Source organism: Lissotriton vulgaris, chromosome 3_1, assembly GCF_964263255.1.
Source record: "Lissotriton vulgaris chromosome 3_1, aLisVul1.2, whole genome shotgun sequence".
Classification (NCBI taxonomy): domain Eukaryota; kingdom Metazoa; phylum Chordata; class Amphibia; order Caudata; family Salamandridae; genus Lissotriton; species Lissotriton vulgaris.
Genome location: NC_141689.1, coordinates 1,937,673,968 through 1,937,701,416, shown reverse-complemented (window position 1 = coordinate 1,937,701,416; position 27,449 = coordinate 1,937,673,968). Strand labels below are relative to the sequence as shown.

General features: G+C 47.1%; 1 protein-coding gene across 1 annotated transcript in view; it reads left to right on the top strand.

Annotated features, from left to right (window-relative positions):
* The window catches only part of LOC147728645 (serine/threonine-protein kinase Nek1-like), a 460,469-nt gene that overhangs the window by 399,511 nt on the left and 33,509 nt on the right, over positions 1-27,449 (top strand). The window contains exons 11-12 of the mRNA XM_086962422.1: positions 12,991-13,124; positions 14,058-14,190. Coding sequence (XP_086818548.1) covers positions 12,991-13,124; positions 14,058-14,190 — 267 coding nt within the window. The remainder of the gene's footprint in view (positions 1-12,990; positions 13,125-14,057; positions 14,191-27,449) is intronic.

The following is a 27,449-nucleotide window of genomic DNA, read 5'->3' as shown; positions in this document are numbered from 1 at the left end:
GGGGTGCCAAGCTTCTTCGAGGCTCTTGAAAGACCTCGGAGATAATTGGGACCTGGCACATGCCTAAAATGGATTGCATGCAGGCCAGGTATCCTCCCGCCGGCTCAGAGGGTGTGGACAGAGGGTGGGTGCCCGCAGGGGGAGGCTTCATATGCCACCCTGTCAGAGGTGGGCACCTCTCTTTCCACTCTACTGTACACAAGGAGTATTCTTTACATCGCTCCACCCCAAACCAGGAGCCAGAGTATTGTTTTACACTGCTTCACCATAAACCAGGAGAATGAACCAGGAGACAGAGGATTGTTTACACCGCTCTATCATGAACTATGCACAAAGGTCTCAAGAGGGTGACACGCCCCCTCTATCACCACACAGCAGGGAGAGTTCTAAACTCACATCCCTCATCCCCAAGACAGCAGGGAGAAAACCCTACGGACTTTAGGTATGTGTACGTGCTGCCCGATATCTACAACTAATACAAACACAACGTATATCCCACACTGAGCTAAAGCTGCATGAACAGAATAAAAGAGCAGTGGACAGATCCGGGCGCCCCAGAACCACCCGGAGGATGTGCCCCTCACATGACAGCGACTCTAGGGGTCAGAGCGGCAGTAAGGTGTTACATACATACAGATGCCAGGGTGACCCCAGGCCCGGTGCCACGGCTCCAGTTCGACTGCCCATTCTCCACCACGAATGAAGCGGCTCTCCAGACATGTTCTCCTCTGCTCACCACCTACGTCGGATAACCTGATATCCTGGCGCGTCTTATTCAGAGGCACTGACAGGGAGAGCTCCGTGAAATGGATTAAAAAAAAAACAGCCTGTCGTTTACAGTGGTGGGGGCTGCAGTGAGGAGCAGGCTGGGAGAGGCGATGTCAGAGGCCTCTGCACGCCCGGCATCTGGCTTCAATTACCACGGGCCCACAAGCTTTGGCAGGGAGCCAGCATGCGCGTGCACACAGCTGAAAAAAAATTAACTGGAAAGATGTGAATGCGCGGCGGCCCCTGACAGCTGGTAATTGATGAATTATAGCCTTCTGTTGCGCGTGTCCGAACGGAATATGCAGGAAGTGGAGCAACTCTACAAACTATGGCCTATTGCGTGCTGCCTTGTAAAAACACAGCCATGCGAGGGCCAATTGCCATGCAGCTGCCATAAATAACAAACACAATTCACGCACTTCTCTGGAATTCGTAGGTTAGATTCTCGAAGTCCTCTCTAAAGGACTCTGAAGCCACACCCACTTCGTGGGATGTAGGCCGAGCCCTAAAGAGGGGACCAGCGATCTATGATAGAAGACAGCTTTTTAAGGATATCTTTATGATTAATTTTAATAGTCTCTCCGATATTGTTAGTGTGAAGGATGCCTAAACACGATGTTTTTGGGATTCCATTCGAAACCAGAGCCATGTGAGGAAGGCAAAATGTGTTAAGGGGTAGAACTTCGGATTTGTATATGTTCAGTTTGTAGCCTGAGACTAGGGAGTATTCTTGTAATCAAGAGAAGAGTGCAGGTAAAGAAGTAATTGGATTAGAGATCTAGAGTAAGATATAATCTGCATTAGCAGTAAATTTAATATCAGTTTTCTTAAATGAAAAACCAGTATTGAATGATGAGCGTCGAATTTTTTCTAAGAAAGGTTATAATGCTAGAATAAAAAGAAGGGGGGGAAAGGGGACAGCCTTGTCTGGTACCTCTATGAAGAGGAAAATAAGAAGATTGGGATCCATTAACCCAAATAGAAGTAGAGGGGTCGGAGTATAACAATTGAATGTATTGAATAATGGGGCGACTGAAACCGTGCCACCTAAGCGCTCCAAACATGAAATCCCAATTAACCCTATTGAATGCTTTTTCAGCGCTAAAGTGATAGTTGCGACTGGAGAATCCATCTTTGAAGCAAGGTGGATGATATTAAGGAGAGTTCTCGAGTTATCTGTGATGATCTACCCTTAACAAACTCAGATTGATAGATATTGATAAGATCGGGAATGACATTGTTTATTCGAATGGCAAAATTTTCTGCATAGATTTTACAATCTGTATTAATTAATGATATGGGCCGATAATTTTTACAGAGGGGAGGGGTCCTTATCTTTTTTGGGGAGTAAACATAACATTGTCTGTATGAAAGATCCCTTGGATTCACCCATGGCATGAAAGTTATTCATTAATGTAAATAAGTGTGGTAATAAAATGTTTTTAAAATGAAAATAGAAGCAAACAGTGAAGCCATCCGGACCAGCTGATTTATCCTTGAGTAGAAGAGTAATGGTATGGAGTATCTCCTTTTCCGAAATAGGAACGTCTAGGGGGGTGAGATCTGTACGATTGTCTGGGGATTTAGGATTAGATTGAAAAAAAAGAATCAATTTGTTTCCAGAGTATATAATGAAGAGTAATATTGGACAAAGCAGTCAAGAATCTTGTCATCAGTTAACTGACGATCCCCATGGATATCAGTAATAGCTGTGATATTGGATTTTTTGATTTTGAGATAGTTCGCAAGGGATTTGCCTTCTTTATTGCGCCCACCATGCATTTTAGCATTAAAGTTAAGGAGATTGTTGCATGCAGCATCCCAGGAGTGTTTGTTGTATTGCATTTTCGCTTTGATGAGAGAGGAAAGTGTATCAGAGGAATTCGTGGTGAAACAAAGATGTTCAAGCTCTTTTATTTGTTTAAGAATGTGTGATGACTGAAAGAGAGCTTTTTTCTTCTTTCGAGAAACAAAGTCAATAATGAATCCTCTGGCAGCAACCTTAAAAGTCTCCCAGATAAAATGAAATTGAGACGTGGAGTGAAGATAGTTATGGAAAAATTACTCCATGAAAAGCGTAAATTGCTCAGTGAACTGGGGATCTAGGAGGAGAGAGTTATTGAAGCACCAACGCCGAATGGTGGGAATAGGAGAGGGGTAATCGATGTCTGGTATAACAGGGGCATGGTCTGAGAGAAGGATAGAACCTATTTCTGAGTTAGTCATGAATTGGGAAGTGTGGTTAGAGAGGTAAATATAGTCTATACGGGAGTGTGATGCATGTACAGGAGAGAAAAAAGGAGAATTCTAGCGTGTCAGGATGGGAAATTCTCCAGGAATCTATAAGGCCTCTAGAGGAATTAGCTTTATAAAAGGATTTTTGAATTGTATTGGGGACATATCTGGTTTGTGATTTCCGATCTAAAAAGGGGTCCATGAGTTGATTACAATCACCACCCACAATTAAATCATCAGTCGCATGTGATGAGAGAAGCGTGGAGAAATCATTCCAAAAAGTTAAGTCTACACCATTAGGGTCATAAACATTGCAGAGAGAAAGTTTTGTATTATTAACAGTAACATCTAAAAACAACCATCTACCATTAGTATCATGAAACTCAGTTTGTAACTGGATAGACAACGATTTATGAAATTGAATGATAACACCATTTTTGTTATTCACTGCTGGAGAGCAGAAGGCTTCACCCATCCACTGTATACTTAGTGAAGACAAATCTTTGAAAGTAAGGTGAGTTTCTTGCAACATTGCAACTTGACATTTCAGTTTTGCTAAGTGAGATAAAACACGTTTTTTAACAGGATTGCGAATACCTTTTACATTCCAAGAGATGACGCAAAGACCATTCATCTTTGAAAATTACAGAAGAGTAGGCATAAAGATAGAGAGCAAACTTTGAGGTATAGGAGAGTAGTAAAGAGGATAAAAAAAAGGTTGGGAAGATAGAGATGAAAATGAAGAGTAAACGAGGAAGAAATTGCACCATGTGACCACCACAGATAGAGAAACAAGAACAAGTTGGGAGGAGAAGGAGGAAAGAAAGAAAAGGTAAAATAGAGGAATGAAGAAAAAGAAAAGGAGCAGAGTCCCCCAAAGGATGATTTCAAAAAGAGGATGACAAAAAGCCAAATGACTTTAGTCATAGAGGACAAATGACCAAGAAACATTAATGTGGGAGGGGGGCAGCAAAGAACAAGACAGCCGCACGAGTAAGAAACAAGAAAACAAATAGGTCACCTATACGATAATTATAATAAAAAAGGAAGTAAAGAGGAGTACGAAGACTAAAGGTAACCATATAAGACAATTATTATTATTATGAAGGGAACTTACCAACCATTTGGGAATGAACGGCAGCAGGATGGGTTGCACGTTACAGACATCGGGGTAACACGAATGAAAAGTGTGTACAGCAAAACTGCAATGGGGAGACCTGTGAAACAAGGAAGAGGAAAAACAAAGAGATTGTTACAGCAACGGACAGAATATGGAGCTGAAATTTGACAATACAAAACGGTAAACAATTAAGGGAACAACTAGGGTTTGCTCAGTTCCATAAGTTCTCCCTTGTGAGTGTGGATGAACTTTCAGAGGTCAGCTGGATCTTCAAAACTGAAAGTTATTTCTTTATAAGTTACTTTAAAAAACAGGGATGGATTAGGCCATAGCGTGCATTCATTGATCTCAGTGCTGGTCGGAGGTCCAGGAATTCCTTTCCGTCGAGCAGCAGTTGGTTTAGAGACATCTTGAGTAAAGAAAACTTTATGACCAGACCAGAGCATCAGTTTATGTTGTTTAGCTGAATTGAGAATCGTCATATGGTCTGAATATAGGAGGAAGTAAGCAAAGATGCCTCTAGGTTTGGAAGTAGAAGATGTTTTCTTTGGTCCAAGACGATGGGCTCTTTGAATATTCAAGTCCATGTGTTTTGGGAGACCAACAATTTGAAGGACTTGAGTCTTCAAGAATTGGATGATGTCCGACCCTTCAGAACCTTCCGGAATACCATAAATATGCAGGTCATTGTGCCTATTGCGGTTTTCCAAATCTTCGTTTTAAGCTGCTCAACTTCTTTAGTAAGGCTGGCAACCTTGGCTACAACATCCTGAGTATCACTACTTTTTTGTTCTATATCAGTAAGTCTCATATCAAGACTGGACCCTTTATCGTCCAACCTCTGAAGAGTAGCGGCCGTATCAGTCATGAAAGCACGAATGAGGCGCAGTTCCTCCATGATATCATCTAGTGTGATAGGAAGCAGTGATTTAGAAGGAGAGGGAGGGTCCTTCTTTTTTTTTTTTTTTTTTTAATTTTTGAAAACCTTTATTGAGATCAGAAAACACAGCTATTTAGCCTAACATCCCGGAGGCAAGGCAGCAAAGATGGAGGAGGTCATTAGTGTTCAACATTAGAAACATAATCATCAAAGGTTATTTTTATGATAGAGAAACAACAACTGGCGCCCGTGGGCGCGGAAGTGGCAGTAAAGGAATTGTGACGCTGGGTGTCGGGGATGGGTAGGGAATAAGGCAGGAATACTATCTAGAAAGGAAGACTACAGGATGGGAAGGAGGGAGGTGGGGGAGGGCATCAGGAGAAATAATCACTTCGAAGCTCAGCTGGCGTCACAGGTCAGGGAAATTCAGCATCCTGTTGGTCAATTGGTTCAGGTGGATGGCACACACCCCCCCTATATTCATTCCATGCTCCCCAGACTTTCGTCCAATTCCGCGGCCGCCCTCTGGCTACATAGACTGTCTTTTCCCTTAACATACACCAGTCCATGTTGGCCTTCCACTGCACCAGTAGAGGGGCCGCAGTCGCACCCCACCGCTGGGCTATGTCCCTCTTCGCCACCATGTTCCCAAGGGTGACCCACCTAGTCTGCGCGACATTATGGTCGGACGGTTCCCAGACATTTAGGAGGCATCGACGGGCCTCCGCATGGGAAGCCACGCCAGTAACCTCCGCCATCACGCGGTGGATCCTCCTCCAATAGGAGGCGATCACCGGGCAATCCCAGAGGATATGTAGGAAGGTGGCAGGAGCCCCACAACCCCTGCGGCAAAGACCGTCAGAGGAGAAACCCATGCGCATCAATCGGGGCCCAGTCACGTACGCCCGGTGGAGGATCTTAAACTGTACGAGGCGAAGACGGGAAGAAATGGCAACCTCCTTAGGAGAGGAAACCGCACTTTGCCAATCCTCGTCGTCCAGCTCAAGGCCATCCGCCAGCCACTGATCTCTGAAGCCAAGGAGGAGGTCTGTGCGTACATTTATCAACTTCTTGTACGAAAGGGAAATCGCACTGTCTGGCACATGCCCATCCAGGATCCTATCCTCCAGTGGGGAACTCTCAGGAATGACGCCATCCGGCGGGGAGGCCGAAAGTAGCGCATGTCTCAACTGTGCATAGCGGAAGAACTCCGTCGCGCCCAGCTGGTACTCAGCCTGTAACTGGGGGAAGGTCTTAATCAAACCCCTAGAGATCATGTCCTCAACCCTGCTGATGCCAATGAGGTCCCACTTGTCAAAACCTTTAGTGTGCCACAGCCTACCCAGGATGTCGGAGTCGAAGAGGGGAGTGAACCTCGTGAGCCTGCCCTGCCATCCCTGCGCCTTGGTAACCGCTTTCCAAATGCGAACCGCCGTGCGAGTGGGGCCCGTCAGTTTGCGGTCAAAGGACTTGGAGTACAGGGCACGGTAATAATTCCCGCCGCCCATCAGCCATCTATCCATGGCGTATCCAGGGTTCTCCACTGGGCCGTAAAACCCATGGTTCAGGGCAGCGAGCTGCGACGACCAATAGTACCGGCGCACGTCGGGGAGGGCTATGCCCCCATCATACCAAGGGAGCGTAAGTTTGTGGAGGGCTACACGGGGCGACCCTCCCAGAGGAGATTGCGAAGAAGGCCTTCGATGTCGCGGAAGTAGCGGGCCGGGACAGGGTCCTGCGCATTCTGTAGTGCATAAAGGAATCTGGGGAGAGCCATCATCTTAAAAAGGGCAGCGCGGCCTAGGAGGGAGAGTGGCAGGTGGCGCCAGCTTTCGACGTCGCGTCGCAGTCGCTGAAGAGGAGGGAGCAGATTGTTATCATACCGGAGCTTGGCATTACCGGATATGTATATACCCAGATATTTAAAGCTGCGCGAAGCAATCTGGATACCGCAGCCCCCCGGGAGGCGCGGGGTATCCCCTTTGAGGACATAGAGGGACGACTTGGCCCAGTTGATAACCAGGCCGGAGTATCGCCCAAAAAGTTTGATGACATCGCAGGCCACAATAAGGGATCTACCCGGTGAAGACATGTACAGCAGTATGTCATCAGCGTATAGAGAGACCCTGTCCTCAAAGCCGGGGGCCCATTCAATACCTCTCAAGTCAGGATGGGAACGCAGCTGCGCCGCAAGGGGTTCGAGAGCCAGGGCAAACAACAGGGGGGACAAGGGGCAACCTTGTCTGGTGCCACGGCGCAAAGGGAAGGGTGCCGACAGGCGACCGTTGACCGCCACATTGGCCATCGGGTCCGCATAGAGGAGTTTCACCCAACTAACGAAGATCGGACCGAATCCGAGTTTAGCCAGAACCGCCCATCAGTAAGGCCATTCTAGCGAATCAAAGGCCATGGTGGCATCCAGGGATGCCAACACCGCTGGGTCTTTAAGAGTGTGGGCCCGGGCCATAACCCCATGGAGGCGGCGCAAGTTCAGGGCGGTGTTACGGTGGGGGATGAATCCAGATTGATCGGGGTGCACGAGGTCACCAATAACTCCAATCAACCGATTAGCCAGGAGTTTGGCGAGGACCTTGGGCTCCACATTAAGGAGGGAAATAGGACGGTAAGAACGACAAACGTCCCGTGGTTTACCTTCCTTGTGGATGACCACTATGGTAGCCAGTCGTTGGTCCAGGGGAAGGGAGCCTCTCTCAAAGGATTCAAGGAACATCTTGCGGAGATGCGGGGAAACCGCATCCGATCGGATTTTATACAGTTCCACTGGTATACCGTTGGGTCCAGAGGCCTTGCCTGAATTAAGGGAGCGGATCGCAAGGTCAATCTCATCCGCGGTAATGTCCCTATCCAGGTCCTCCCTTTCTTCCTCGGAGAGACTGGGCAGGTCGATATCAGCGAGGAAGGTCGCAGTATCTGCCTCCGAGAACTCCGAGGCAGACTCATAGACTCCACGGAAATAGTCCGCGAAAGAGTCAACAATGGCGCTGGGATCCGTAAGGGTCGTACCGTCCTCTCCAAGGAGCTCCGGCACCACTCGGCTGGCCATCTCTCTCCTGTCGAGCCAAGCCAACAGTTTCCCGGCCTTATCGCCCACATCATAGATGCGGCCTTGCTGTTCTTTGGCGAGAACAAGAGCGGCATTAGTGGCCAAGTCGCGGTACTCCGCCTGTTTCAGCGAGAGATTGTGGAGGGCCCGGGGGTCCGGATCAGAGCGCAGCTGGGCCTCGAGGTGTAGCACCTCCTGCTCAATGGCTAGCATAGCCGAGTCCCTATCACGGCGGGTGGCCGCGATGAGTGCCTGGGCCTCACCACGGAGCACCGTCTTAAAAGCTTCCCACAGTGTAACGGCCGACTCCACCGAGCCCACATTTTCAGTGAAATATAGGTCAATAGATTTGGCCAAAAGGGTGCGGGTCTTAAAATCACGAAAATACCAAGGATTGACTGCTGCCGGGCGTTCCGACAGAGTCACACCAAAGTCGAAGGAGACCCATAGCGGGGAATGATCGGAAATGCCTCGTGCAAGGAAGCGGGCCTCCGACACAGCTAGTGCGTCCGAAGCCAGCGTAAGGACATAGTCAATCCGCGAGAGACTCCCGTGCGCGCCCGAGAGGAAAGAGAATTGTCGAAGCGTGGGGTGCAAAAGCCGCCACGCGTCCACCAGCCCAGTAGATTCAAGGAAGGACGGCAGCCACCTCTGTGGTCCACGTAGATCGCGAGGCGGTTGGCGATCGAGGAGACCAGTGCAAACCGAATTAAGGTCACCCCCCACAATCAAACGACCAGCCGGCATAGACAAAATGGCACCACCAAGGTCATGAAAAGTACTAGACTGAAGCCCTGGGGGGACGTACACAGACAACAGCGTAAGGGAACGCCCTTCCCATCTCCCGGATACGGCGGCGTACCTCCCCCTATCATCTATCAAGGTGGTCCCTATCTCTAAGGGAAGGGATGCGCGCACAAGAATCCCCGCCCCCCTGGAGCCGGAAGAGAACCCCGAATGAGCCACCATTTTATAACCTTTGCGATTCAGGGCTTTACAGGCATTGCCCACCAAGTGCGTCTCCTGAAGAAGTACAACATCCGGCATATGCCGTTTAACCAGTTGAATAACCACCCCTCTCTTGATACGATCACCCAACCCGTTAACATTCCAACTAAGAATTTTCAACACCCTACCCCTCATCCCTCCGCCGCCCGCCCCACCCATCACCCAAAGACACTTGCATCAGAAAAAGTCCAGGATCATCATTGTCCGTGTGCCACAAGAAAAAGGAAAAGAGAAACACAAAACAAACCAAAACTGTACCCAACCAACCCCCCACCCTGCACCCCTGCGTTAGACTAAAAAGCCCTCCCAACCTGCAGTGTGCCTGTCGCCCCATTAACTACTCTACCGAAGACCCAGAGGAGAAAGGAATCCCCGTGGAATCGTCCCGCCACCCACCATATAAGTAAAGGAGAGAATAATCACACCAAAACAGCAGTTCGGCGGTCATTCGAGGCAGGGGTAGCTCCGGCCCCCAGTTCATTCTTGCCGCTCCGCTCCGCCGGAGGCTCCTCCAACATCTTCCTCACGCTCTTCCCGTTCTGGTGTTACAGTGTCCAGCCACTCGCTCACATTGTCCGGGTAGTCAAAGAAGTAGGCACGGCCCTTGAATTCCACACGGAGCTTCGCAGGAAATTGCATAGAGTATTTGAGACCCATGTCCCTGAGGCGTCTCTTGACTCCCGCGTAGCTCAGCCTTCGGCGTTGCACCAGCCTGGTGAAATCCGGGTAAAAATGCACCTCCGCGTTCTGATATTGTAGTGGCCCGTGCGATCTGGACGCCTGGAGGATCGCATCTCGATCTCTGAAGTTGAGAAGGCGCGCCACAATAGGTCGCGGCGTCGCCCCTGTTTTAGGTGGACCACCGGGCACACGGTGGGCACGTTCCACCGAAAAGAAGTTGCTCAGCCCAGAGGGCGCCAGATGCGTCTTGACCAGTTCTTCCACAAAGAGATCCGCTGCGCCATCCTCGGACCCTTCCGGAACCCCCACTATGCGGACGTTCTGCCGCCTGGCTCGCCCCTCAAAGTCCTCCAGCCGTTTCGAGAACTGATCGGCAGTCGATCGCAAGTTCCGGACCTCCGTTTGTAGTTCAGAGACATCCGAGGTCAGACTAGTGGTCTTAATGTCTAGCGCTCTCACACGGTCGTTCGTCTTGCCCAAGTCGGTCCTGATTAGAGAAATATCAATGGCCATGGAATCCACCTTGTGGGACAGAACCTCGTGCTGGTGTTGTGCGTCGGCACGAAGGCAGGTGATGGCACCCATAATGTCCAAAAGGGTAGGATCCGAGCCGTCCGGCGGGGCAATCACTGGGGTTCCCTTGGAGACAGCACCCGACGTAGGTGGTGATTTGAGATTAACATACCGCTCCATACGGTTGTTCTGCGTCTGCGGTTTGCCCCGACTTCCTTTATTCGATGCCCTCTCCGGATCGCCTCTGCCCGCCATGTTGGGTCCTCGAGAACAAAGGACCGGCGGTCGCAGGTCAGGGTCCACAGCCAGGAGTCTATCAGACCAGAAAGAACAATCAGGTCAACCAGGGCAAGGCTAGAGCACCGCGTCTTCACCAAGGAGATGGCAGGCAAGGCCCTTGCAGTACGGCCGAGCGAGGTGGCGAAGTGACGAAGTCCGGATGGACAATGGCACCGTTACGGAGCGGAGTTCAGCTCGACGTAACTTCGCTCAGGAGCCACCGATTTGGGACCCGATTGCAGCCCCCGCCTCAGCAGGCCGCCAGCTTTACAGTGCCACCAACGTGGACCAGGATTCTAGGCAGGATAATTGCGGTGGATCGGACGGTCCACGGAGCTCCGAGCTTACGCGGCCATCTTGGTCGCCCGCGAAGCTCCTCCCCGGGAGGGTCCTTCTTGATGCGTTTGCCAGAAGATGCAGCTGGCTCTTTACTGATTCCAGAAGAGGTGCCGTGAGATTTGAGAGTGTGATGAATCCATATTGAAGATATTATCCCAAGAAAGTTGTAGCAAAGAACAAAATAAGGGCAGAATAATTGCTGGTGGTACCAAAGATTGTTGGTAAAGAGAGAGTTAATACGAAGCAGCACCCAGTTTGACCATAAGATGACAAAAAATAAGGAAATCCGCTCAGGGCAACGGCAGGAGGCGGTGGAATAAAGAGCTCAGGGTGAGCGAATTGAAATCACAAAAAGAACTCAATAGAGCAGGCTGCTAGACCATATTAACTGCACCAACAACAAATGTTAACTTGAAGAATATGCTAGCATCCTTTATGACATTGCACGGTTGGAATTTGGACACTTGTTGAGAAACGTGTATCTGAGGTAACTAGTAAAAGTCACAGCAAAGGTAAATTGAGAGATTCAACAGCTCAGCATGACAAGCTCAGGAGAAAAACAACAGGTCTCTTCAATTTTGGTGGAAAACGGTACCTATGAGGGCAAAGTGCGAGACAGTATTGCAGCGGGACAAAAGGAAAAAAAACGCTGCGTGAAGAGAAAACAAAATGGCGGCCACTTGTCAGAGAAACAACATTAGGTCTGAAAAATGCTCAATAGACCGCATTTTGATGCGAAAACTTGCCCATAGCTGCCCAGACACTTCGATGGCAAAATCCACCGTTTCCGTGTGGAAACGCTGCCATGAAGTCCGCCCTTCGATCGTGAGCGCTGCTCGTCCAAGCGTAGCTCTTGAGGTTGCGGCCATCTTGAATCGCTTCGCGCTCCCTAAGGGGTTTTCTTGACGTTTTTGGACAAAACTGGTGCTCAGCTGCAGTGTAGGTGTAAGGGTCTTTCTGTGCGGTCTTCCCACAGGAGCGCAGTTAACACAAAGCGAAGTCATTCCTGTGGGAAAACATTAACAAATAGTTTAAGAAATAATACAAAATTGTTTGTAAATGCATATTCTATGAAAGACATCAAGTCTAAGCTTAATAGTACAAAACTAAAGGCATTTTAATACAAGAAGAGGTAGAGGTCAGGGATGCTGTCCCAGAACCCACAATTTTTTTTTTAATTCTAGGTCACAATGGGATACGGGAGCTTCGAGCTACCTTAAAAATACAGTATGATATTTATGCACTGAAAAGCTGGTATTAATCTGGCTCAATGTTACTATTTATTTTTTACTTTCTTTCCTGACAGAGGGTACAGGAAATATAGTCCCAGCCACCAAGTTTTACTCTAGTGCCTTTATTAATGTTAAATAACTTATTTTTCCATGACATTCTGTTATTATAGCTTGCACTTAGGTACTGAGGTTCTGCGTAGTTAATTTTCTAACAGTTGTTTCTAATTCTGTACTTTTTCTGGCTCTGTATTTTTTTCAATTGGAAATTAGGCTTATCTGACAACACCCTTATGGAGCAGATACATCGCTACTGGTGATGTCTCCTGTATGGCCCTGTAGCCCTGTCACTATAGGAACTCTGGCACTCAATTAGGCAAGTTGATTAATTTATTTTTTAACCTGTTTAAACATAATATATTATTTTTTAACTGTTTTGAAGTAATTGTGGATTCGTGGGAATATCCCACACACATCCTAATATCTATGACCATAATGAAGATACCCATGGTAGAGAAGCAAAATTACAGGTAAGTAACTATATATTTTTAAAGATACCTTGTAAGTTAGTGGATTGGAGTACTTTCCAGCGCACTGAAAAGTTGGCTGTCATACATTTGTTAATTATTTCTTGGAGTTGATTAAATATTGCATTTGTTCAGTGTGTCTTCAAATGATTATTTTGAACTGTATTCTGGTTCACTGGCTTCTGTTAGACTTGCACTGTTTATGCATTAATAACGTTTTAAATCACTGTGCTTACTGTTCCTTCTAACTGAATCAATTTATTTTCCTTTTATTAGTGTTTGTGATTTTCAGACATCTTTATTTTCTAATAATATGCATCTTGTGCTCTGTCTTGCTTTTCTTGCAGATGACAGTGATGGTGATGCTGCCAGTCATTGTGATGAAGGTGACAGCGTATTTTGTCACCTAGAAGAACTGAGATACAACCTGGAGCAGGAAATAGGCTTCGATAAATTTATTGAGGTTTACAATAAAATAAAGGTCTGTGGTAAAACTTGGTCTAGTTCTATGTCTTAAAGAGCCGTTTGTTCTTACACTATGGTGTTCTAACTCATATTTAATAAGGTATTAATGGTTATTGTTCTATTATACTTTATTGGCGAACAGTATTTCTATGAATATGATCATCATATCAAAAAGGACAGTGGTCCCTAATAACAATGATAGCAATGTTTGTAGCCAAATGGTATAAATAATCAATGGACAAATAAAAAAATTCAATAAAAACAGTGACGCATTGGGTGCTAGTGCCAAACGTGCTATGTGCTCTTATATGTCATACACAAAAGTGATGAACTTTGAACAACATGTGTAACAAGAAAGCAAGAATAGCGCCGTCCTTTAATATAACAAACAAAATGTTAACATTTGTTTTATTGAGGTTTTTCATTTTGTCGCTTGATGAAATATACTATTTGATTACAAACATTGCTGTTATTGTTATTATGGACCACTCTCTCTTTTTTTAAATTACTTTACTCCGGGTCCCTAGAGATTTCTGTTTTTTTCTCATTCATTTGATACGATGAATACAATCCCCTTCAAGTTGTGATGATGGCTCACATACACAATGTTTACGTTGTTTTTCCCCAAATAATTAACAATATCATCCTACCTTGCCAATCAGAGATCCTTCATATAGGAGGAGTTAAGAGTGTTTGAGAAAGGGATTTACTACAGAGGCAAACTCCCTGTGTGGAACCCAATCAGAAAGACTCAGACCAGGGGTATCCAGCAAGTGCTCAAGATTATTTGAAGTGAACAAATGTGTAAGAATACAATTCCATAACGCCTGTAGCCATGGAGAATTGGTTCCCAAACTAATTGTGCAGATGTTTTGTGTGGTGCTTTACAAATATTGTTTAAATCCAGAATTTTATGTGTAGGAATTTAATGAACTTCTCTTTTTTCTAGGCGATACATGAGGATGAAGATGAGAGCATTGACATTTGTTCTTCAATAGTGGAGAACATTTTGGGGAGTGAATATCAGCATTTGTATCCTAAGATTCTTCACTTGGTTATGGCCGATGGAGCTTATCAAGAAGGTAGCAATTCTGTGTTTTAGTAGCATTTGTACTTTAGTTAATCTGAATCATCCACTAGAATTATTTAAGTGTCATTTTTATGCATTCAATTGGAATAATCTGAAAACTATTTTTCAAAAATTCTCGGCTGGAAATTATAAATAAAGATATTGCAATAAAAGTTGGGCCGGGGGGGGGGGGCGTGGAGCTGTCGTTTACAGAGCCGCACAAGGTCTGACTGTGTTATCAGGGGCCTAAACACATCTCCAGATTGTGCAGCAAATGCTCCCTTATGCAACAGTAGCCATTTAGGGAGTGGCAGGTCTCACTGTGGAAGTGACACATAAATAGATTTGTCCTGTGTTTCACAGGCAGTAGGTTGCAGCCTCCATAGAAGCCATTCTGCAAAACATTGGTACAATGACTCCTTCCTCTTGCAACCTTCAGGCCTGCAGCGTTCTTCTGACAGTTTTGTCTTAGCAGCGGAATTACTCTGTTTGGAGCTTTCCCATTTTTCACTCTGCACCGTACAATCCCTCTACTCTTTTGTCCACGGAGGAGTCAGATGCCTCTTCTGCAAGTGCCCACCTAATGTGCTGAAGTATAATGAAAGTACAGACCTGCTCTTCTGCAAGTGCCCACCTAATGTGCTGAAGTATAATGAAAGTACAGACTTGCTTTGAAGAATGACCCTGTCTGCTCCACTACCACAAAGTCTGCTGTTTACCAGAATTTGAGCCATTTTCTGATTTGATTGACAATGCAGGTCACATACCTCAAATGGTCTTCAATGATGAGGATGGTGATGAGGAGGTGGAAAGTTTACTCCCCATCATTACATTGGTGCTCCCCTCTTCTTAGATTTACAAAACTTCAATGACCTTGATAATTCACCTAGATCGGGTCTGAAATCCTCACACGGTCCTGACATGGAGCAATGGTAACTCACAGAGTTGCAGAGGTCTTTAGCTTATGGAATCCTAGGCCTTCTTTTACCACTAAACGAGGCGTTAGTGGACCCCACAAAGGCAGAACAAAGAAAAGAACAGCCTCAGCAATTTCCCTCTTCACTTGGCATCGCACTAAAACCTCTTTAATTCACCCACTGACAAAATAAAGCGTGCAGTGTGGGACTGAATCTTCCATTTTGTGCTCACTGGTGTTCAGTTACCTAGGGTCAATGAGTCCTGCAAATTGTCCAGATTGGCTACATCCTATTGGCTACATCCTATTGTGAGGAAGTTTCTCCTAACCCAGGCACATGGCGATGGTCAATGCGGACCTCACTTAAATTTCCTTAAGCTATCAGGCAAGCTTAGGTACAGCTCCTTACAATTAAGAGCGGTAAAAATATGCAAGTAGTGTCCCATAGTTAGTTTTCTACTGAACTTAATTATAGAACCTGATTGATCTAACTATTACATTAATACAATAACACCTGTCAAAGACACAGGTTTTATAAATGAGGTGGGTTCCATTTCCCCCAAATCTGAATTATTATTTTAGAAAGCTTTTGTTAGGAGAAAATCGTAAACAAAACATATGTAGCAGCTTTCACCAAGACTTTGCTGGCCATATTCTCTCGTCTACCTGCACACTATGGTGCACCTGCGGGCCACAAGGCACCTGCGGGACTTTGGACTTTGCCTCTATTAATAGCTTCTGCCCTGTTGCTGGTCAACCTTAATAATGCTACTAAAACAGCCCTGCTTTTGCCGCTGAAGGCTTCAATGTTTGTTTTGGCACTGGTGTTCACAGCACCTGTTCCCCCTCAATTATTGCAGTTACCTAGAGTAAGGGCTTATTGGACTTGGTGGAACACACAAGTAAGGCAGCCATGTTCTTGCAGCAGGCAATTTGGAGGCTTCACATAAAGGTTTTTGTCATGCAAAGATTGTCAGTAGAGTGGCAGACTCCCTTCATTTTATTAAGACACTGATGTACTAAGGGTGTACTTGTTATTCCTTGCAGCCCCTTTTGAGAACTTTCTTTTCAGTTCATCATAGGCAAAGCGTCTGAGATCTTTGGTTTACCTTTGGCAGTTGCAGAGGTTAAGGCATACATATTTACAGAAATCATCCGGTCCGGTTCCCCCATAATTGGAGCCCCTATGCCTTTTAAATTTCTTTAAGTTTACTTCATTTAGATTTTTTTAACAGTTACACTTGCAAAGATCAGACAAATCTCATTCTTGAGAGATATATATATAAAACATTAGCAACACAGTTTGTATGTAGATGCATACACATTTACACTTTCTCTGACACTAGGAGTTCAGTTCCCAGTTCCAAATAGTGTGTAGATCGTGGCCTCTAACATATCAATACCAGACATCGAACATTAGCATGCAGAGTGTGGTGTTGTGTTATTATATGGTGGGGCATACTTGGCAAGAGTGTGCTATATATTTCAGAAAGAGTGTTATATGTCACCAAGTCTCTCAGTCACTCGTCTGTCCTACGCTATGTTTCCCCAATAGCAGGGTCAGACCAACATATTTCCTATACATTTTGTGGGCATCTTTTGCATATCTCAGGAGTGCAGTCAGTTGCAATATCTCCAGCCCAGCTGCTGTACCATCCTTTCTCTTATATTCCTAAATATCTGATTCCAGTATTCCGCAGTAGAGGGACCTTCACACATGAGATGTAAGAAACCTATATTGGAAGTTGCATATTTATTGCATGTCCTCTATCAGTCCAAACTGAACCATGTCTGCGGAGGTATAGTATGCCCTGTGCTATAATTTATAAGGTATACAACGGTTACCACGCATATTTTACAACGCGGTACCGTTACCACGCTACTTTTAGCACGCAGGTCGTTACAACGAAATGCGCTGGGGGGCGCTCCAGGATAGTAAATACTTTAATTTACTATCCAACTCCTTTCCCTAGAGTCCACGGGGACTGGAGTTGGAATAGTAAATTAAATAATTTACTATCCAGCGCCCCTCCACGCAAGTCGTTGTAACGACTTGCGTGGTAAAAGTAGCGTGGTAACAGTACGCGTTGTAAAAGTACACGTGGTACCGTCATACATCCAATTATAATGAGCAAGTTTATGCCTGCCATTCTACGATGCTGCCTTAGTGTTTTGACAGCGATCCTTTCATTGAGCATCTGTTATATCTATGCCTAGGTCTCTTTTCTCTATCTTGAAAAGATCCCAATTTAGAGATCTATAGTCTCCAATCTGGTCAGCCAATGCTCCATGTCTGATGGTTCAGAGTTCAGCAAGAAAACAATGTCAGAGCGCAGGGGTCTGGTACAGACATCTCACGGTTGCAGTCCTTGCAAGGGTTAAACCCTAATGTTTTTTGAGGGGACATGTCCCCTACACACTGTGTAAGTTTGAAGGAAAGTAAGCTGTCCGACTGACTTGATTTGATGGAGCTCCGGATCTGCGTCGGAAGGTGCGGAAAGAAAGGAACTGTTGTCAGAGGTGAATCTTGGTTTCATTAACCCCTTCCATGCTGATGACTGCCCCCAGCCGTCATGCACTACGGCGGGCGTGTGCTGATGACGGCTGGGGGTCCATCATGAACCTGCCCACTCATTAAAAGCGCCGCACAGGCGCAGAATCGCGGCCGCGCCCAAGGGGTTAAAGACAACAGAGGATATCATTATGAATTAACCCCTTCATTCTGCCCGTTAAGGAACAAACAATCATCACAAAGTAAAATATTCCATTCTGGAATCAAGATACAGCAGATATTGCCATCTTCCTCTTTTATTAGCTGCTCCCTCATACAGATAAGTGCTACTTTATTCTCCTGAATATTTGCTTAATGTATTTAAATGCTCTTATATATGGGTTATTGGTGCTATGCATGTTGTTTAAATACAGAGATTGATGACGGTATTCCAATATATGGAGTTTCCCTTAATTTGTTTCCTGTTAGTGGTGCCATTATTTGAGATTGTGGCGATTTTGTTAGCCACTCGTACAAGTTACAGGTCCTCACATCAGATTTGCCTTAGCTAGAGGTAGGTGAAGATATGTTCAAGAAGTGTTTTGAGGAGGATATGAATACATCTATTTAGGAGGTAGTTGAGGCTGCTATATCTAAGAGGAAAAGGAGTTCTCCTCCAGAGGAGGAGTATTTCTCGATCTCTGATGAGGATAGACCCACTATCACCAAAAAGGGCAGGAATGCCATATGTAAAACAAGACATCTGGACAGGCCTAAGTACAATGGGTCAAGGACAAAGGGGATGAATCCCTGTCCTCAAAGTGTGGTAGCTTGAGCGCTACAAGAAACCGAGGTAGCCACAGTGCAACAAAAGACATTGGTATCCATTGCGGCACTAGACAACCAGCCCCTGACTCCTACTCCAAGGAGGCAATTATACTTTCAAAAGTTCTCAGTATACGCCCACAAAGTATTATTTCCATCATACCATATGGTTTCCTGTGGTTGTCCACAGTGGGCTGAGATCAATACCTCACTAAGAACCCCATAAGCATTAAGTAATCCTTTTGCAAAATCATCAAATTCAAGAACTTTGTTTCCATCTCTTCCTAGGAAGTAAGAAAATTCCCTTTGTTCACTGTCTGTTCTTTCCCAGACACTCTCTCTGGGTTTGCAATTATATTGATACATTTCTGTCAAAAGTGTTGCTGATTCAATAGAGAATCAATTGTTTGAAAGCCTATGAAAGAAACTTCATGAAAAGTTCTCAGTGTTCAAAAATATTACTTCTGATAGATACATCTGCCGTGTGGATTCCTCACCTTGTGAATATCCCCCCTTGCGTCAGCAACATCCGGAAATTCTTTTGTAGCCTCGCGCCAACGTGGACTCGGACGTCATAGAGACACGACATCGCTCGCGACTCCGCTGACGTCACCGACGCCTACAATAGGCCCACGCCGGTGTGATGACATCAGTTCCCTTTTTTCCGCGTCGTCGACGCTAACGGTTTAACGGGTTACTCTGTAGCTTCTAGTATCTTTATACTTTGTTTCCTCGATTCTCCGTTCTCTGACCTTTTTGCTTGGTTGTCATGTCGACAAAGAAGACAGGGTTTAAACCTTGTAGAGAATGTGGGAAGATGATGTCCGTTACGGACCCTCACCAAGACTGCATATGGTGTTTGCGCTCGGATCACGACGTTGAAGGGTGTTCATCGTGCCAGAAGATGAATCCGAAGGCTCTTCGAGAGAGGGAATCGAAACTTCTTGTGGCCAAGCTTAAAGCGAGTAAGGTTAGAAAGTCTTCGAAGCACTCGAGGAGATCGAAGTCGAGATCCAGGTCGCGGTCTCGTGAGGCGTCGGCCTCGAAGTCTTCGTCTGACCACGCTTCCGGTTCTCGGAAAAAGCATAAGAAGAGGAGGCATAAATCCCGTCATCATTCAGGGGATAAGTCTGGTTCAAGGTCGAGGTCTCCCAGGAGGGTGAAGTCGAAGGTGATTTCTTCCACAAGTGTCAGATCATGAAGGTGAGGCTTCGCCTTCGGAGTCGGTGGTCCATTCTCCGACTCCGGTTCCGGATCCGACTCCGGCTCCGGCTCATTCTCCGGCTCTGGATGACGCCGATGGAGTTCCTGTTGAGGGAGAGTCTACGAATCCTGTTGAAGAAACAGATTCAAACCTACCTCGTGGTCATCCTGAGCATCCACCATTCCCGACACCAGGTCAGGACCCTTCCGCGTTTTTAAACGCGATGTATGGTGTTTTCTCTAGATCATGGTTCCCCTCTGGTGCACCTTCGGGTCCCATGGGTCCTATGTCCTTTAATTTGGGTGTTCCTCACTCATATGCTCCGGCACCATTCATGCCGTACATGCCAACCCCGACTCCGCTGTGGCAGTACCAAGCTCCACCAGGGTCGACGCCGGTATCGACGCCGGCCCGCCCGAAGTCGATGACTCCGGCTCCGACGTCACCGGCTCCAAGCAAGTCTATGGATCCTCCTTCCAAGCCCTCGGAGTCGGTTTCGAAGTCGGCTCCGGCGCCGTCGGATTCGGCTTTGGATTCGGCTGCACTTCGAGTTAAATTCAGGTCTCGAAGAGAAGCACAACGTCTGCTTGAACAACAGAGGGTTGATGAGTCTTCTTCTGACATGGAGGAAGGTGAGCTGGATGGGGGTAGTTTCGACGACCTGGCAGAGGCAAGTGGTCTCGAGTTTTCCCCGGAATGGTCTTTGCCTTCGGAATCTGATGCACCCTCCAGGGATGTTCAACCGTATCATGTAGTCATGAAGAAGGCAGCTGGACATTTGGGTTTGTCTTTGCCTACTGTCGAATTTAAGTCGAATTTACTGACTGAGGTTCTTCATTCTCCAAGTTCAGCAGTGGAGCCTTTACTTCCATTTAATGATGCCTTAAAGGAACCCATTATGGAGGTATGGAAAAAGCCTTTTTCTGCTCCTGCAGTTTCCCAAAATGTGGCTAGGAGATATAGGGTGGCTCCTGAGGACCCTGCGTTCTTGTCATCACACCCGTCTCCTGAGAGCTTGGTGGTTCATGCTGCTTGTTCTAAAAAGTCGATTGGGGCTTTTCCACAGGTGCCTGGCGACAAAGAGGCCAAGAAACAGGACCAAATAGCAAAAAAGACTTTTTCTTCGGATAGTATGACACTGAAATCTTCTAATGCTACTTGCCTTATGGGAAGATACATTCATGCTCTAATGGACTCTATGCGTTCATTAATCCCTAAGGTTCCTGAGGATAGTAGAAAAGACTTTGAGGAAGCCTTGTCTGACTCTCAAGCGGCTGCCCGTCAAGTCATCCAAAGCGGGCTTGATATTACGGATTCAGTGGCAAGGATCATGGGCACAGCGGTTGCCACTAGGCGTTCAGCCTGGTTGAAGTCATCCGATTTTTCAACTGATGTGCAGTCTGCTTTATTGGATTTGCCTTTCGATGGTGAGGGGCTCTTTGGGAGGAAGGCAGATGCGGCCTTGGAAAGATTCAAGGACAGCAGGGCAACGGCTAGATCTCTTGGCCTTCAGGTCAGAGGATCTACGACCAGGAAATTTAGAGGTTTTGGCCGCTCCTTTCGTTCATATAGACAAGGACAGCAGCAGCAGCAGCAGAATACCCTGTATAGATCATACAGGGGGAAGCAGAGAGCACGTCCTCGAGGGCGTCAGCCCAATTCCTCCTCCACCTCCACCAACCCCCCAGCCTCAGAAAAGCAGCCCTAGATCCGCCATTCAGGATCATGTAGGCCCAGTGGGGGGCCGGCTTACCCACTTTCTACGGGATTGGGAATCGGTTACATCAGATCTTTGGGTTCTCAATCTCGTAGAAAATGGGTATGCCCTTCCCTTTCGGGAATTCCCTCCCAATTACCCTCCTTGCCAAGGGTATTGCTCAGAGGAGCATCTGTTTCTCCTTCAGGAGGAAGTCCAAACTCTTTTGAGGAAAGGTGCGATAGAGGTGGTTCCAGAGCTGGAAAGGGGTCAGGGATGCTTCTCCCGGTATTTCCTGATTCCCAAGAAGGATGGCAGGCTTCGTCCTATCCTGGATCTCAGGATCTTGAATTTTTACCTGAAGCAGGAGAAATTCAAGATGCTCACCCTTGCTCAGGTACTTCAGGCTCTGCTGGAAGAAGACTGGATGGTGTCGCTCGACTTGCAGGATGCGTATTTTCACATCCCCATCCTGAAGTCGCACAGCAAGTATCTCCGTTTTACGGTGGGATCGCAGCACTATCAGTTTGCGGTCCTTCCGTTTGGACTTACTACTGCGCCTCGAGTCTTCACCAAGGAGATGGCAGTTGTGGCGGCGCATCTCAGAAGATCGGGGATTCCTGTATTCCCCTATCTGGACGACTGGCTGATCAAAGCGGAGTCGTCGGAGATTGTGCTTCATCATCTGCAGGAGACAACCCAGTTGTTGTACAGGTTGGGTTTTTCGATAAATGTACCCAAATTTCACCTGGTGCCCTCCCAGCGCAACCTGTTCATTGGTGCTGTACTGGACACAACTGTATGTCGTGCATTCCCTCCACCTCAAAGGATTCGCGACATACAGGAAATGGTCCCTTTATTTTACAATGGAGCGGTTGTTCCGGTCCTGAAGGTCCTTCGCCTGCTCGGTCTGATGGCTTCTTGCATTCTCCTGGTCAACCATGCACGCTGGCACATGAGGGCACTCCAGTGGTGCCTCCGCAGGCAGTGGTATCAGCACAACGGAGATCTCAGGGAGTCAGTGAAGATCTCCAGAGAAACTGCAGCGGATCTGTCTTGGTGGGGCGTGGAAGGCAACCTGTCTCAGGGGAAGCCTTTTCATCTGCCTCCTCCGGTGGCCACTGTGATATCGGATGCATCCACTCTAGGGTGGGGTGCTCATCTGGGGGATCTGGAGGTCAAGGGTCTTTGGTCTCCAGAGGAAAGGTTGCTTCACATCAACCTTCTGGAATTGCGGGCGATTCGTTTAGCGCTCAAGGCCTTCCTCCCTTCCCTTCGCGGTCAGTCAGTTCAAGTCCTGACGGACAACACGACCGCGATGTGGTACATCAACAAACAGGGAGGAGTGGGATCGCAGTGTCTCTGCAGAGAGGCACTGCGTCTCTGGTCCTGGGTTCAGGACCATCAGATTTGTCTGATGGCAAATCATCTGGCCGGGGTTCTAAACGTTCGAGCAGATGGTCTCAGTCGGCAGTTCTCTGCCGACCACGAGTGGAGGCTTCACCCGGAGGTGGTTCACAACATCTTTCGGATGTGGGGGACTCCTCGGGTGGACCTGTTTGCCACTTGCGAGAATGCTCACTGCCCGTCATTCAGCAGTCTCCATTATCCGATGCAAGGAGCATTGGGGGATGCGTTTCAGTTGAGTTGGGGAAATCAACTCCTTTACGCGTTTCCTCCCATACTCTTGATTCCTCGGGTTCTGAGGAAGATTCGCCAAGACCGGGCCCAAGTTATATTGGTCGCACCGGATTGGCCAAGAAGGGTGTGGTACTCAGATCTTCTCCACCTCTCCTCTCACCAGCCGCTCCGTCTCCCTCTCAGGGCAGACCTCCTCTCTCAGATGGAGGGGCAGGTTCTACACCCCCACCTCCAGACATTACACCTTCATGCCTGGAGATTGAGCGGGGCAACCTGAATTCCTTTTCGCTCCCGCCTGACGTTGTGGATGTCATCTTATCCGCCAGGCGTGACTCCACTAAGTCCATCTATTCTTATAGATGGTCGAAATTTGTTGAGTGGTGTAGGGAGAAGTCTATTGACCCTGTGAGAGCCCATTTGAAGTTCTCCAGTTTGCCCTTTCTCTGGCGCAACAGGGGCTTGCTGTTGCTACTGTGAAGGGCTACCTTTCGGCGCTGTCGGCTTTTCTCTGCTTGCCTGACCAGCCGTCTCTTTTTAAATCTCCCGTGGTCTTGAGATTTTTGAAGGGCCTCACAAATAAGTTTCCTCCTTCACCTTTTATTGTGCCTCAGTGGGATTTAAATCTTGTTTTGTCCTTTCTGATGGGTGCTTCATTTGAGCCTCTTTACAAATGTCCCATGAGGCTTCTTACTTTTAAAACAGTCTTCCTCGTTGCAATAACCTCGGCAAGGAGGGTAAGTGAGCTTCAAGCTCTGAGTTCTAAGCCCCCTTTCCTGACCATTCATGCTGATCGAATGGTTCTCAGGACCAGGGCTGCTTTTCTGCCTAAGGTGGTGACTCCTTTCCATTTGGGTCAGTCCATTACCCTACCTTCCTTTTATCCTCCCCCTCACCCTTCTAAGGAGGAAGAGAGACTGCACCGTCTGGGCCCTAAGAGGGCGGTTTCCTTTTACTTGGACAGATCCAAGGATTTTCGTTTGGAGGACCAGCTTTTCGTTGGGTTTGCTGGTTGCAAGAAGGGGAAGGCGGTCCATAAAAGAACCCTATCAAGATGGATCGTTCTCTGCATTAAGATCTGCTACTCTTTGGCCGGTAAGGAACCACCAGAGGGTAAGTCTTCGACCTCAGCGTTGGCTAGAGGTGTGGCTGTTGAGGATATTTGTAGAGCGGCAACTTGGTCTTCCCTCCACACTTTCGCGAAGCATTACTGCTTGGATTCCGAAGTGAGGAGGGACGGTCACTTTGCTCGCTCTGTCCTTCAGGATTTTCTGGTTTAGAAGAGTGGACTCCCTCCTCCGGGAGTGGGGACTGCTGTGGGACTCTATTCACAAGGTGAGGAATCCACACGGCAGATGTATCTATCAGAAGAACAAGTTACTTACCTTCAGTAACGCTTTTTCTGGTAGATACAATATCTGCCTGTGGATTCCTCACTGACCCACCCGCCTCCCCGTTGTCCACTCTTCTGTGCCAGAGTTATTGTACTGTAATGTATATTTATTTTGATGTCAAGGAAATGTTTCAATTGCTTTCCTGCATTTGCTTTGCACTGTGTGTTTTGCCTTGACTATTGTGTACTGTGTATACTTTGTATATATCTACTGTCATTGGTCCGTCTGTGTGCCTCGATGGCACGGAAAAAAGGGCGGAACTGATGTCATCACGTCGGCGTGGGCCTATTGTAGGCGTCGGTGACGTCAGCAGAGTCGCGAGCGATGTCGTGTCTCCATGACGTCCGAGTCCACGTCGGCGCGAGGCTACAAAAGAATTTCCGGATGTTGCTGACGCAAGGGGGGATATTCACAAGGTGAGGAATCCACAGGCAGATATTGTATCTACCAGAAAAAGCGTTACCGAAGGTAAGTAACTTGTTCTTTAGCTAGATTCTTCTTTTTGAACGAGGAAAATAAAGCATTTGAGGCCTTCATGAAAACTTGGCGAATCACTATCATGTTCTGATTAATGTAAAACATTCAGTGGAGTGGTGTGGCTCACTGGTTAGAGGCGGCAGACCCGAGAGCAGAGGACGGCCCGGGACCAGGGTTCAATTCCCGACGCAGCAGGGTCATGGACCAGGGTCAGCGGACTCGATAATTCTCACCTCGGTGCCTACTCTAACCAGAGATCACACTCGGCAACTCTGGGCATTAGCTTGCCTCATCTCCACAACGGCCCCCCACATACGCCGGGGATGCCTGGTTTCACCTTGGAGATACCCAGTAGGGACCATCTCACAGGGAAAGCCAGGATGGGTTCCCCAGCGGTCTATTGCGCAGAGATACTCCTTCGGGAGTCGATTCTAGCGCGTTAGAAACCCGCAATTAAATTAAATTACATTAAATTAATGTGAATAATTCATTTTCCTAGTTAATTTACTCATTAATCTTCTCTTAAAGGTTACTAGGTACTACTAAGAAAATATTTTGCATGTTTATATTTTCAGAACAGATTAATATACATGTTTGTTTTGATATGCACGTTTGTACCTCACAATACTAAATAAAACTATGAATCTTCATATGGACAAGCATTTTTCTACTCAGCATTTTTATCGTTTTCAAGTGTTTCATTACTTAAGCATTCATTTAATTTGTCATTAGGTCTCGCACATTGGCGACGCAGTCGCCAGCGAGACCTATTGTTACCGTCTTGCCTGCCAAGTGATACAGCCAGGGGCACGCGCCGATTGCGGTCTGTGTACGCGCCCGTGAACACGCGCATGTGCACATCTCCCTTCCGTCATCGCAAGCTCCACTTTCGTTTTTGTAATGCACTCCAAGCGCAGCACGCTCTGTCTTGTTGTTACCCAAGTTCGCCTCTGTTGTCTGTCTTTTATACTACTCTCAAGGCTGCTGCAGTGAGGTTATACCTTCACCCTTCTTTCCCTCACCCATATCTGTTAAAACACTCTGCTCCTGGCCCACATCAACCACATCGTTTTAGTAATCGCTGATGTTGCTCCAGACTTACCTCAAAGACCCTCTTCTCTATTTGGGCATCATGCCCCGTGGTTACCGACTCTTGTTCCCCCAACTCGTTATTTCTCCCTCCCCCATTATTATTAACTCCTCCCAGCCTACTGCTACCTCCTTCGCCTCACTGTGCGCCCCCAGTCCTTATGTCCTCGGATCTCCCTCATACTGTTGCCACCTGACAATCAGGCCATTGGATAAGTCCCGCCGGCTCTGCCCCTTTACCTCTCCTTGTCCGGTTGAAGTGCTGTCCCTACTCACTTCCTCTGATGCACACTGCTTCTTCCTCGCACCTCCACCTCCTGCTGTTACCTCGCGTCTTTTCTGCCCCTCCTCAACATCTTGTCGTTGTACCCTCACTCCCTGTTGTTGCCCGTCCCAACCTTCCTGTCTTCGCTTTCAGACCATGGTCGCTTACCTCCCCGCAGGCTGAGCTCCGGCTTTGCGGTTCCGAGAGCTGCTCCTCGGCCCGAGTCCCGGTGAGTCGCTGCCCCTTTAAGGCTGGGCCACCGCGGCCCGTAACAAACGACGGGATTTCGACTCACAACATTCGGGGCCGCAGGGCGTGCTCTGGACTGGGGCGGCGGCGCGGACGCAGGCGTGCGCACGAATGGTAGAACAACAGGCAGCGCGCATGTACTGAGGCAACCACGCATGCACCGATATGCGCTTGCCCCTCTCGTTGAATGTTTTGTTCACTACGCATGCGAAGAGAATAGCTTTAACCTCAGCGTCCGTGTTGAAGTCAGGCACAACATCATTGCTTTCCTTTCAAAATATTTTATGATTCAAAGGTACAGCGGTTCTTGAGACACCCCTCCCCCCCTCCCCACCCTCCAAAGACTGGATAGAGACAAACCAATACCATTTGCCCAGAGCTCATCATAGTTGTCGGTTCACATAAGTGTACACTCGTCGTTTATATAATTGACCAGCTGTTCTACTGGCCATGGTCAACCTGTTCAGCGTGGAAGTGTTTGCTATTAGTCAAGAAAACAAAAGAAAGACGCACCCAATAGCAGCAGGAGAGTGGGAAATAAAGGGCTGGAGAGAGAGAAAAAAGCAAGTGAAATGGAAAACAGACTACAGGCTGTATGACAATGCTGCCTAAGGGAAAAGACAGAAGACATTAAGGGTCAAATGGAATGGTTGTCTTAGAAATCAGTGTGGGAAGAAAACTTACACAATAGACTTCTGATTACACAATTCTGTTTTGATTTAGTGTGAACATACCCTTCATGCAGGAGAAGACGTGATTATGCCACAAGATGTTTTGCCTTTGTTTGAATAGTAGCTCAATTAATACGAACGTGATGAAACTACATTGATCGTTATAAAAATGCAACAATCATTCCCTTTGGTGTCTAAACAAGCATTAAAAATGCAATAGGTCTCGCATTTGATTAAGTTAAAACCATTTGCTTTGCTATACAATACCATTCTCAAAGCAAATGGTTTTAACTTAATCAAAGGCGAGACCTATTGCATTGTCTATGCTTGTTTTTAGAAGTCATAAGCAGCACATTT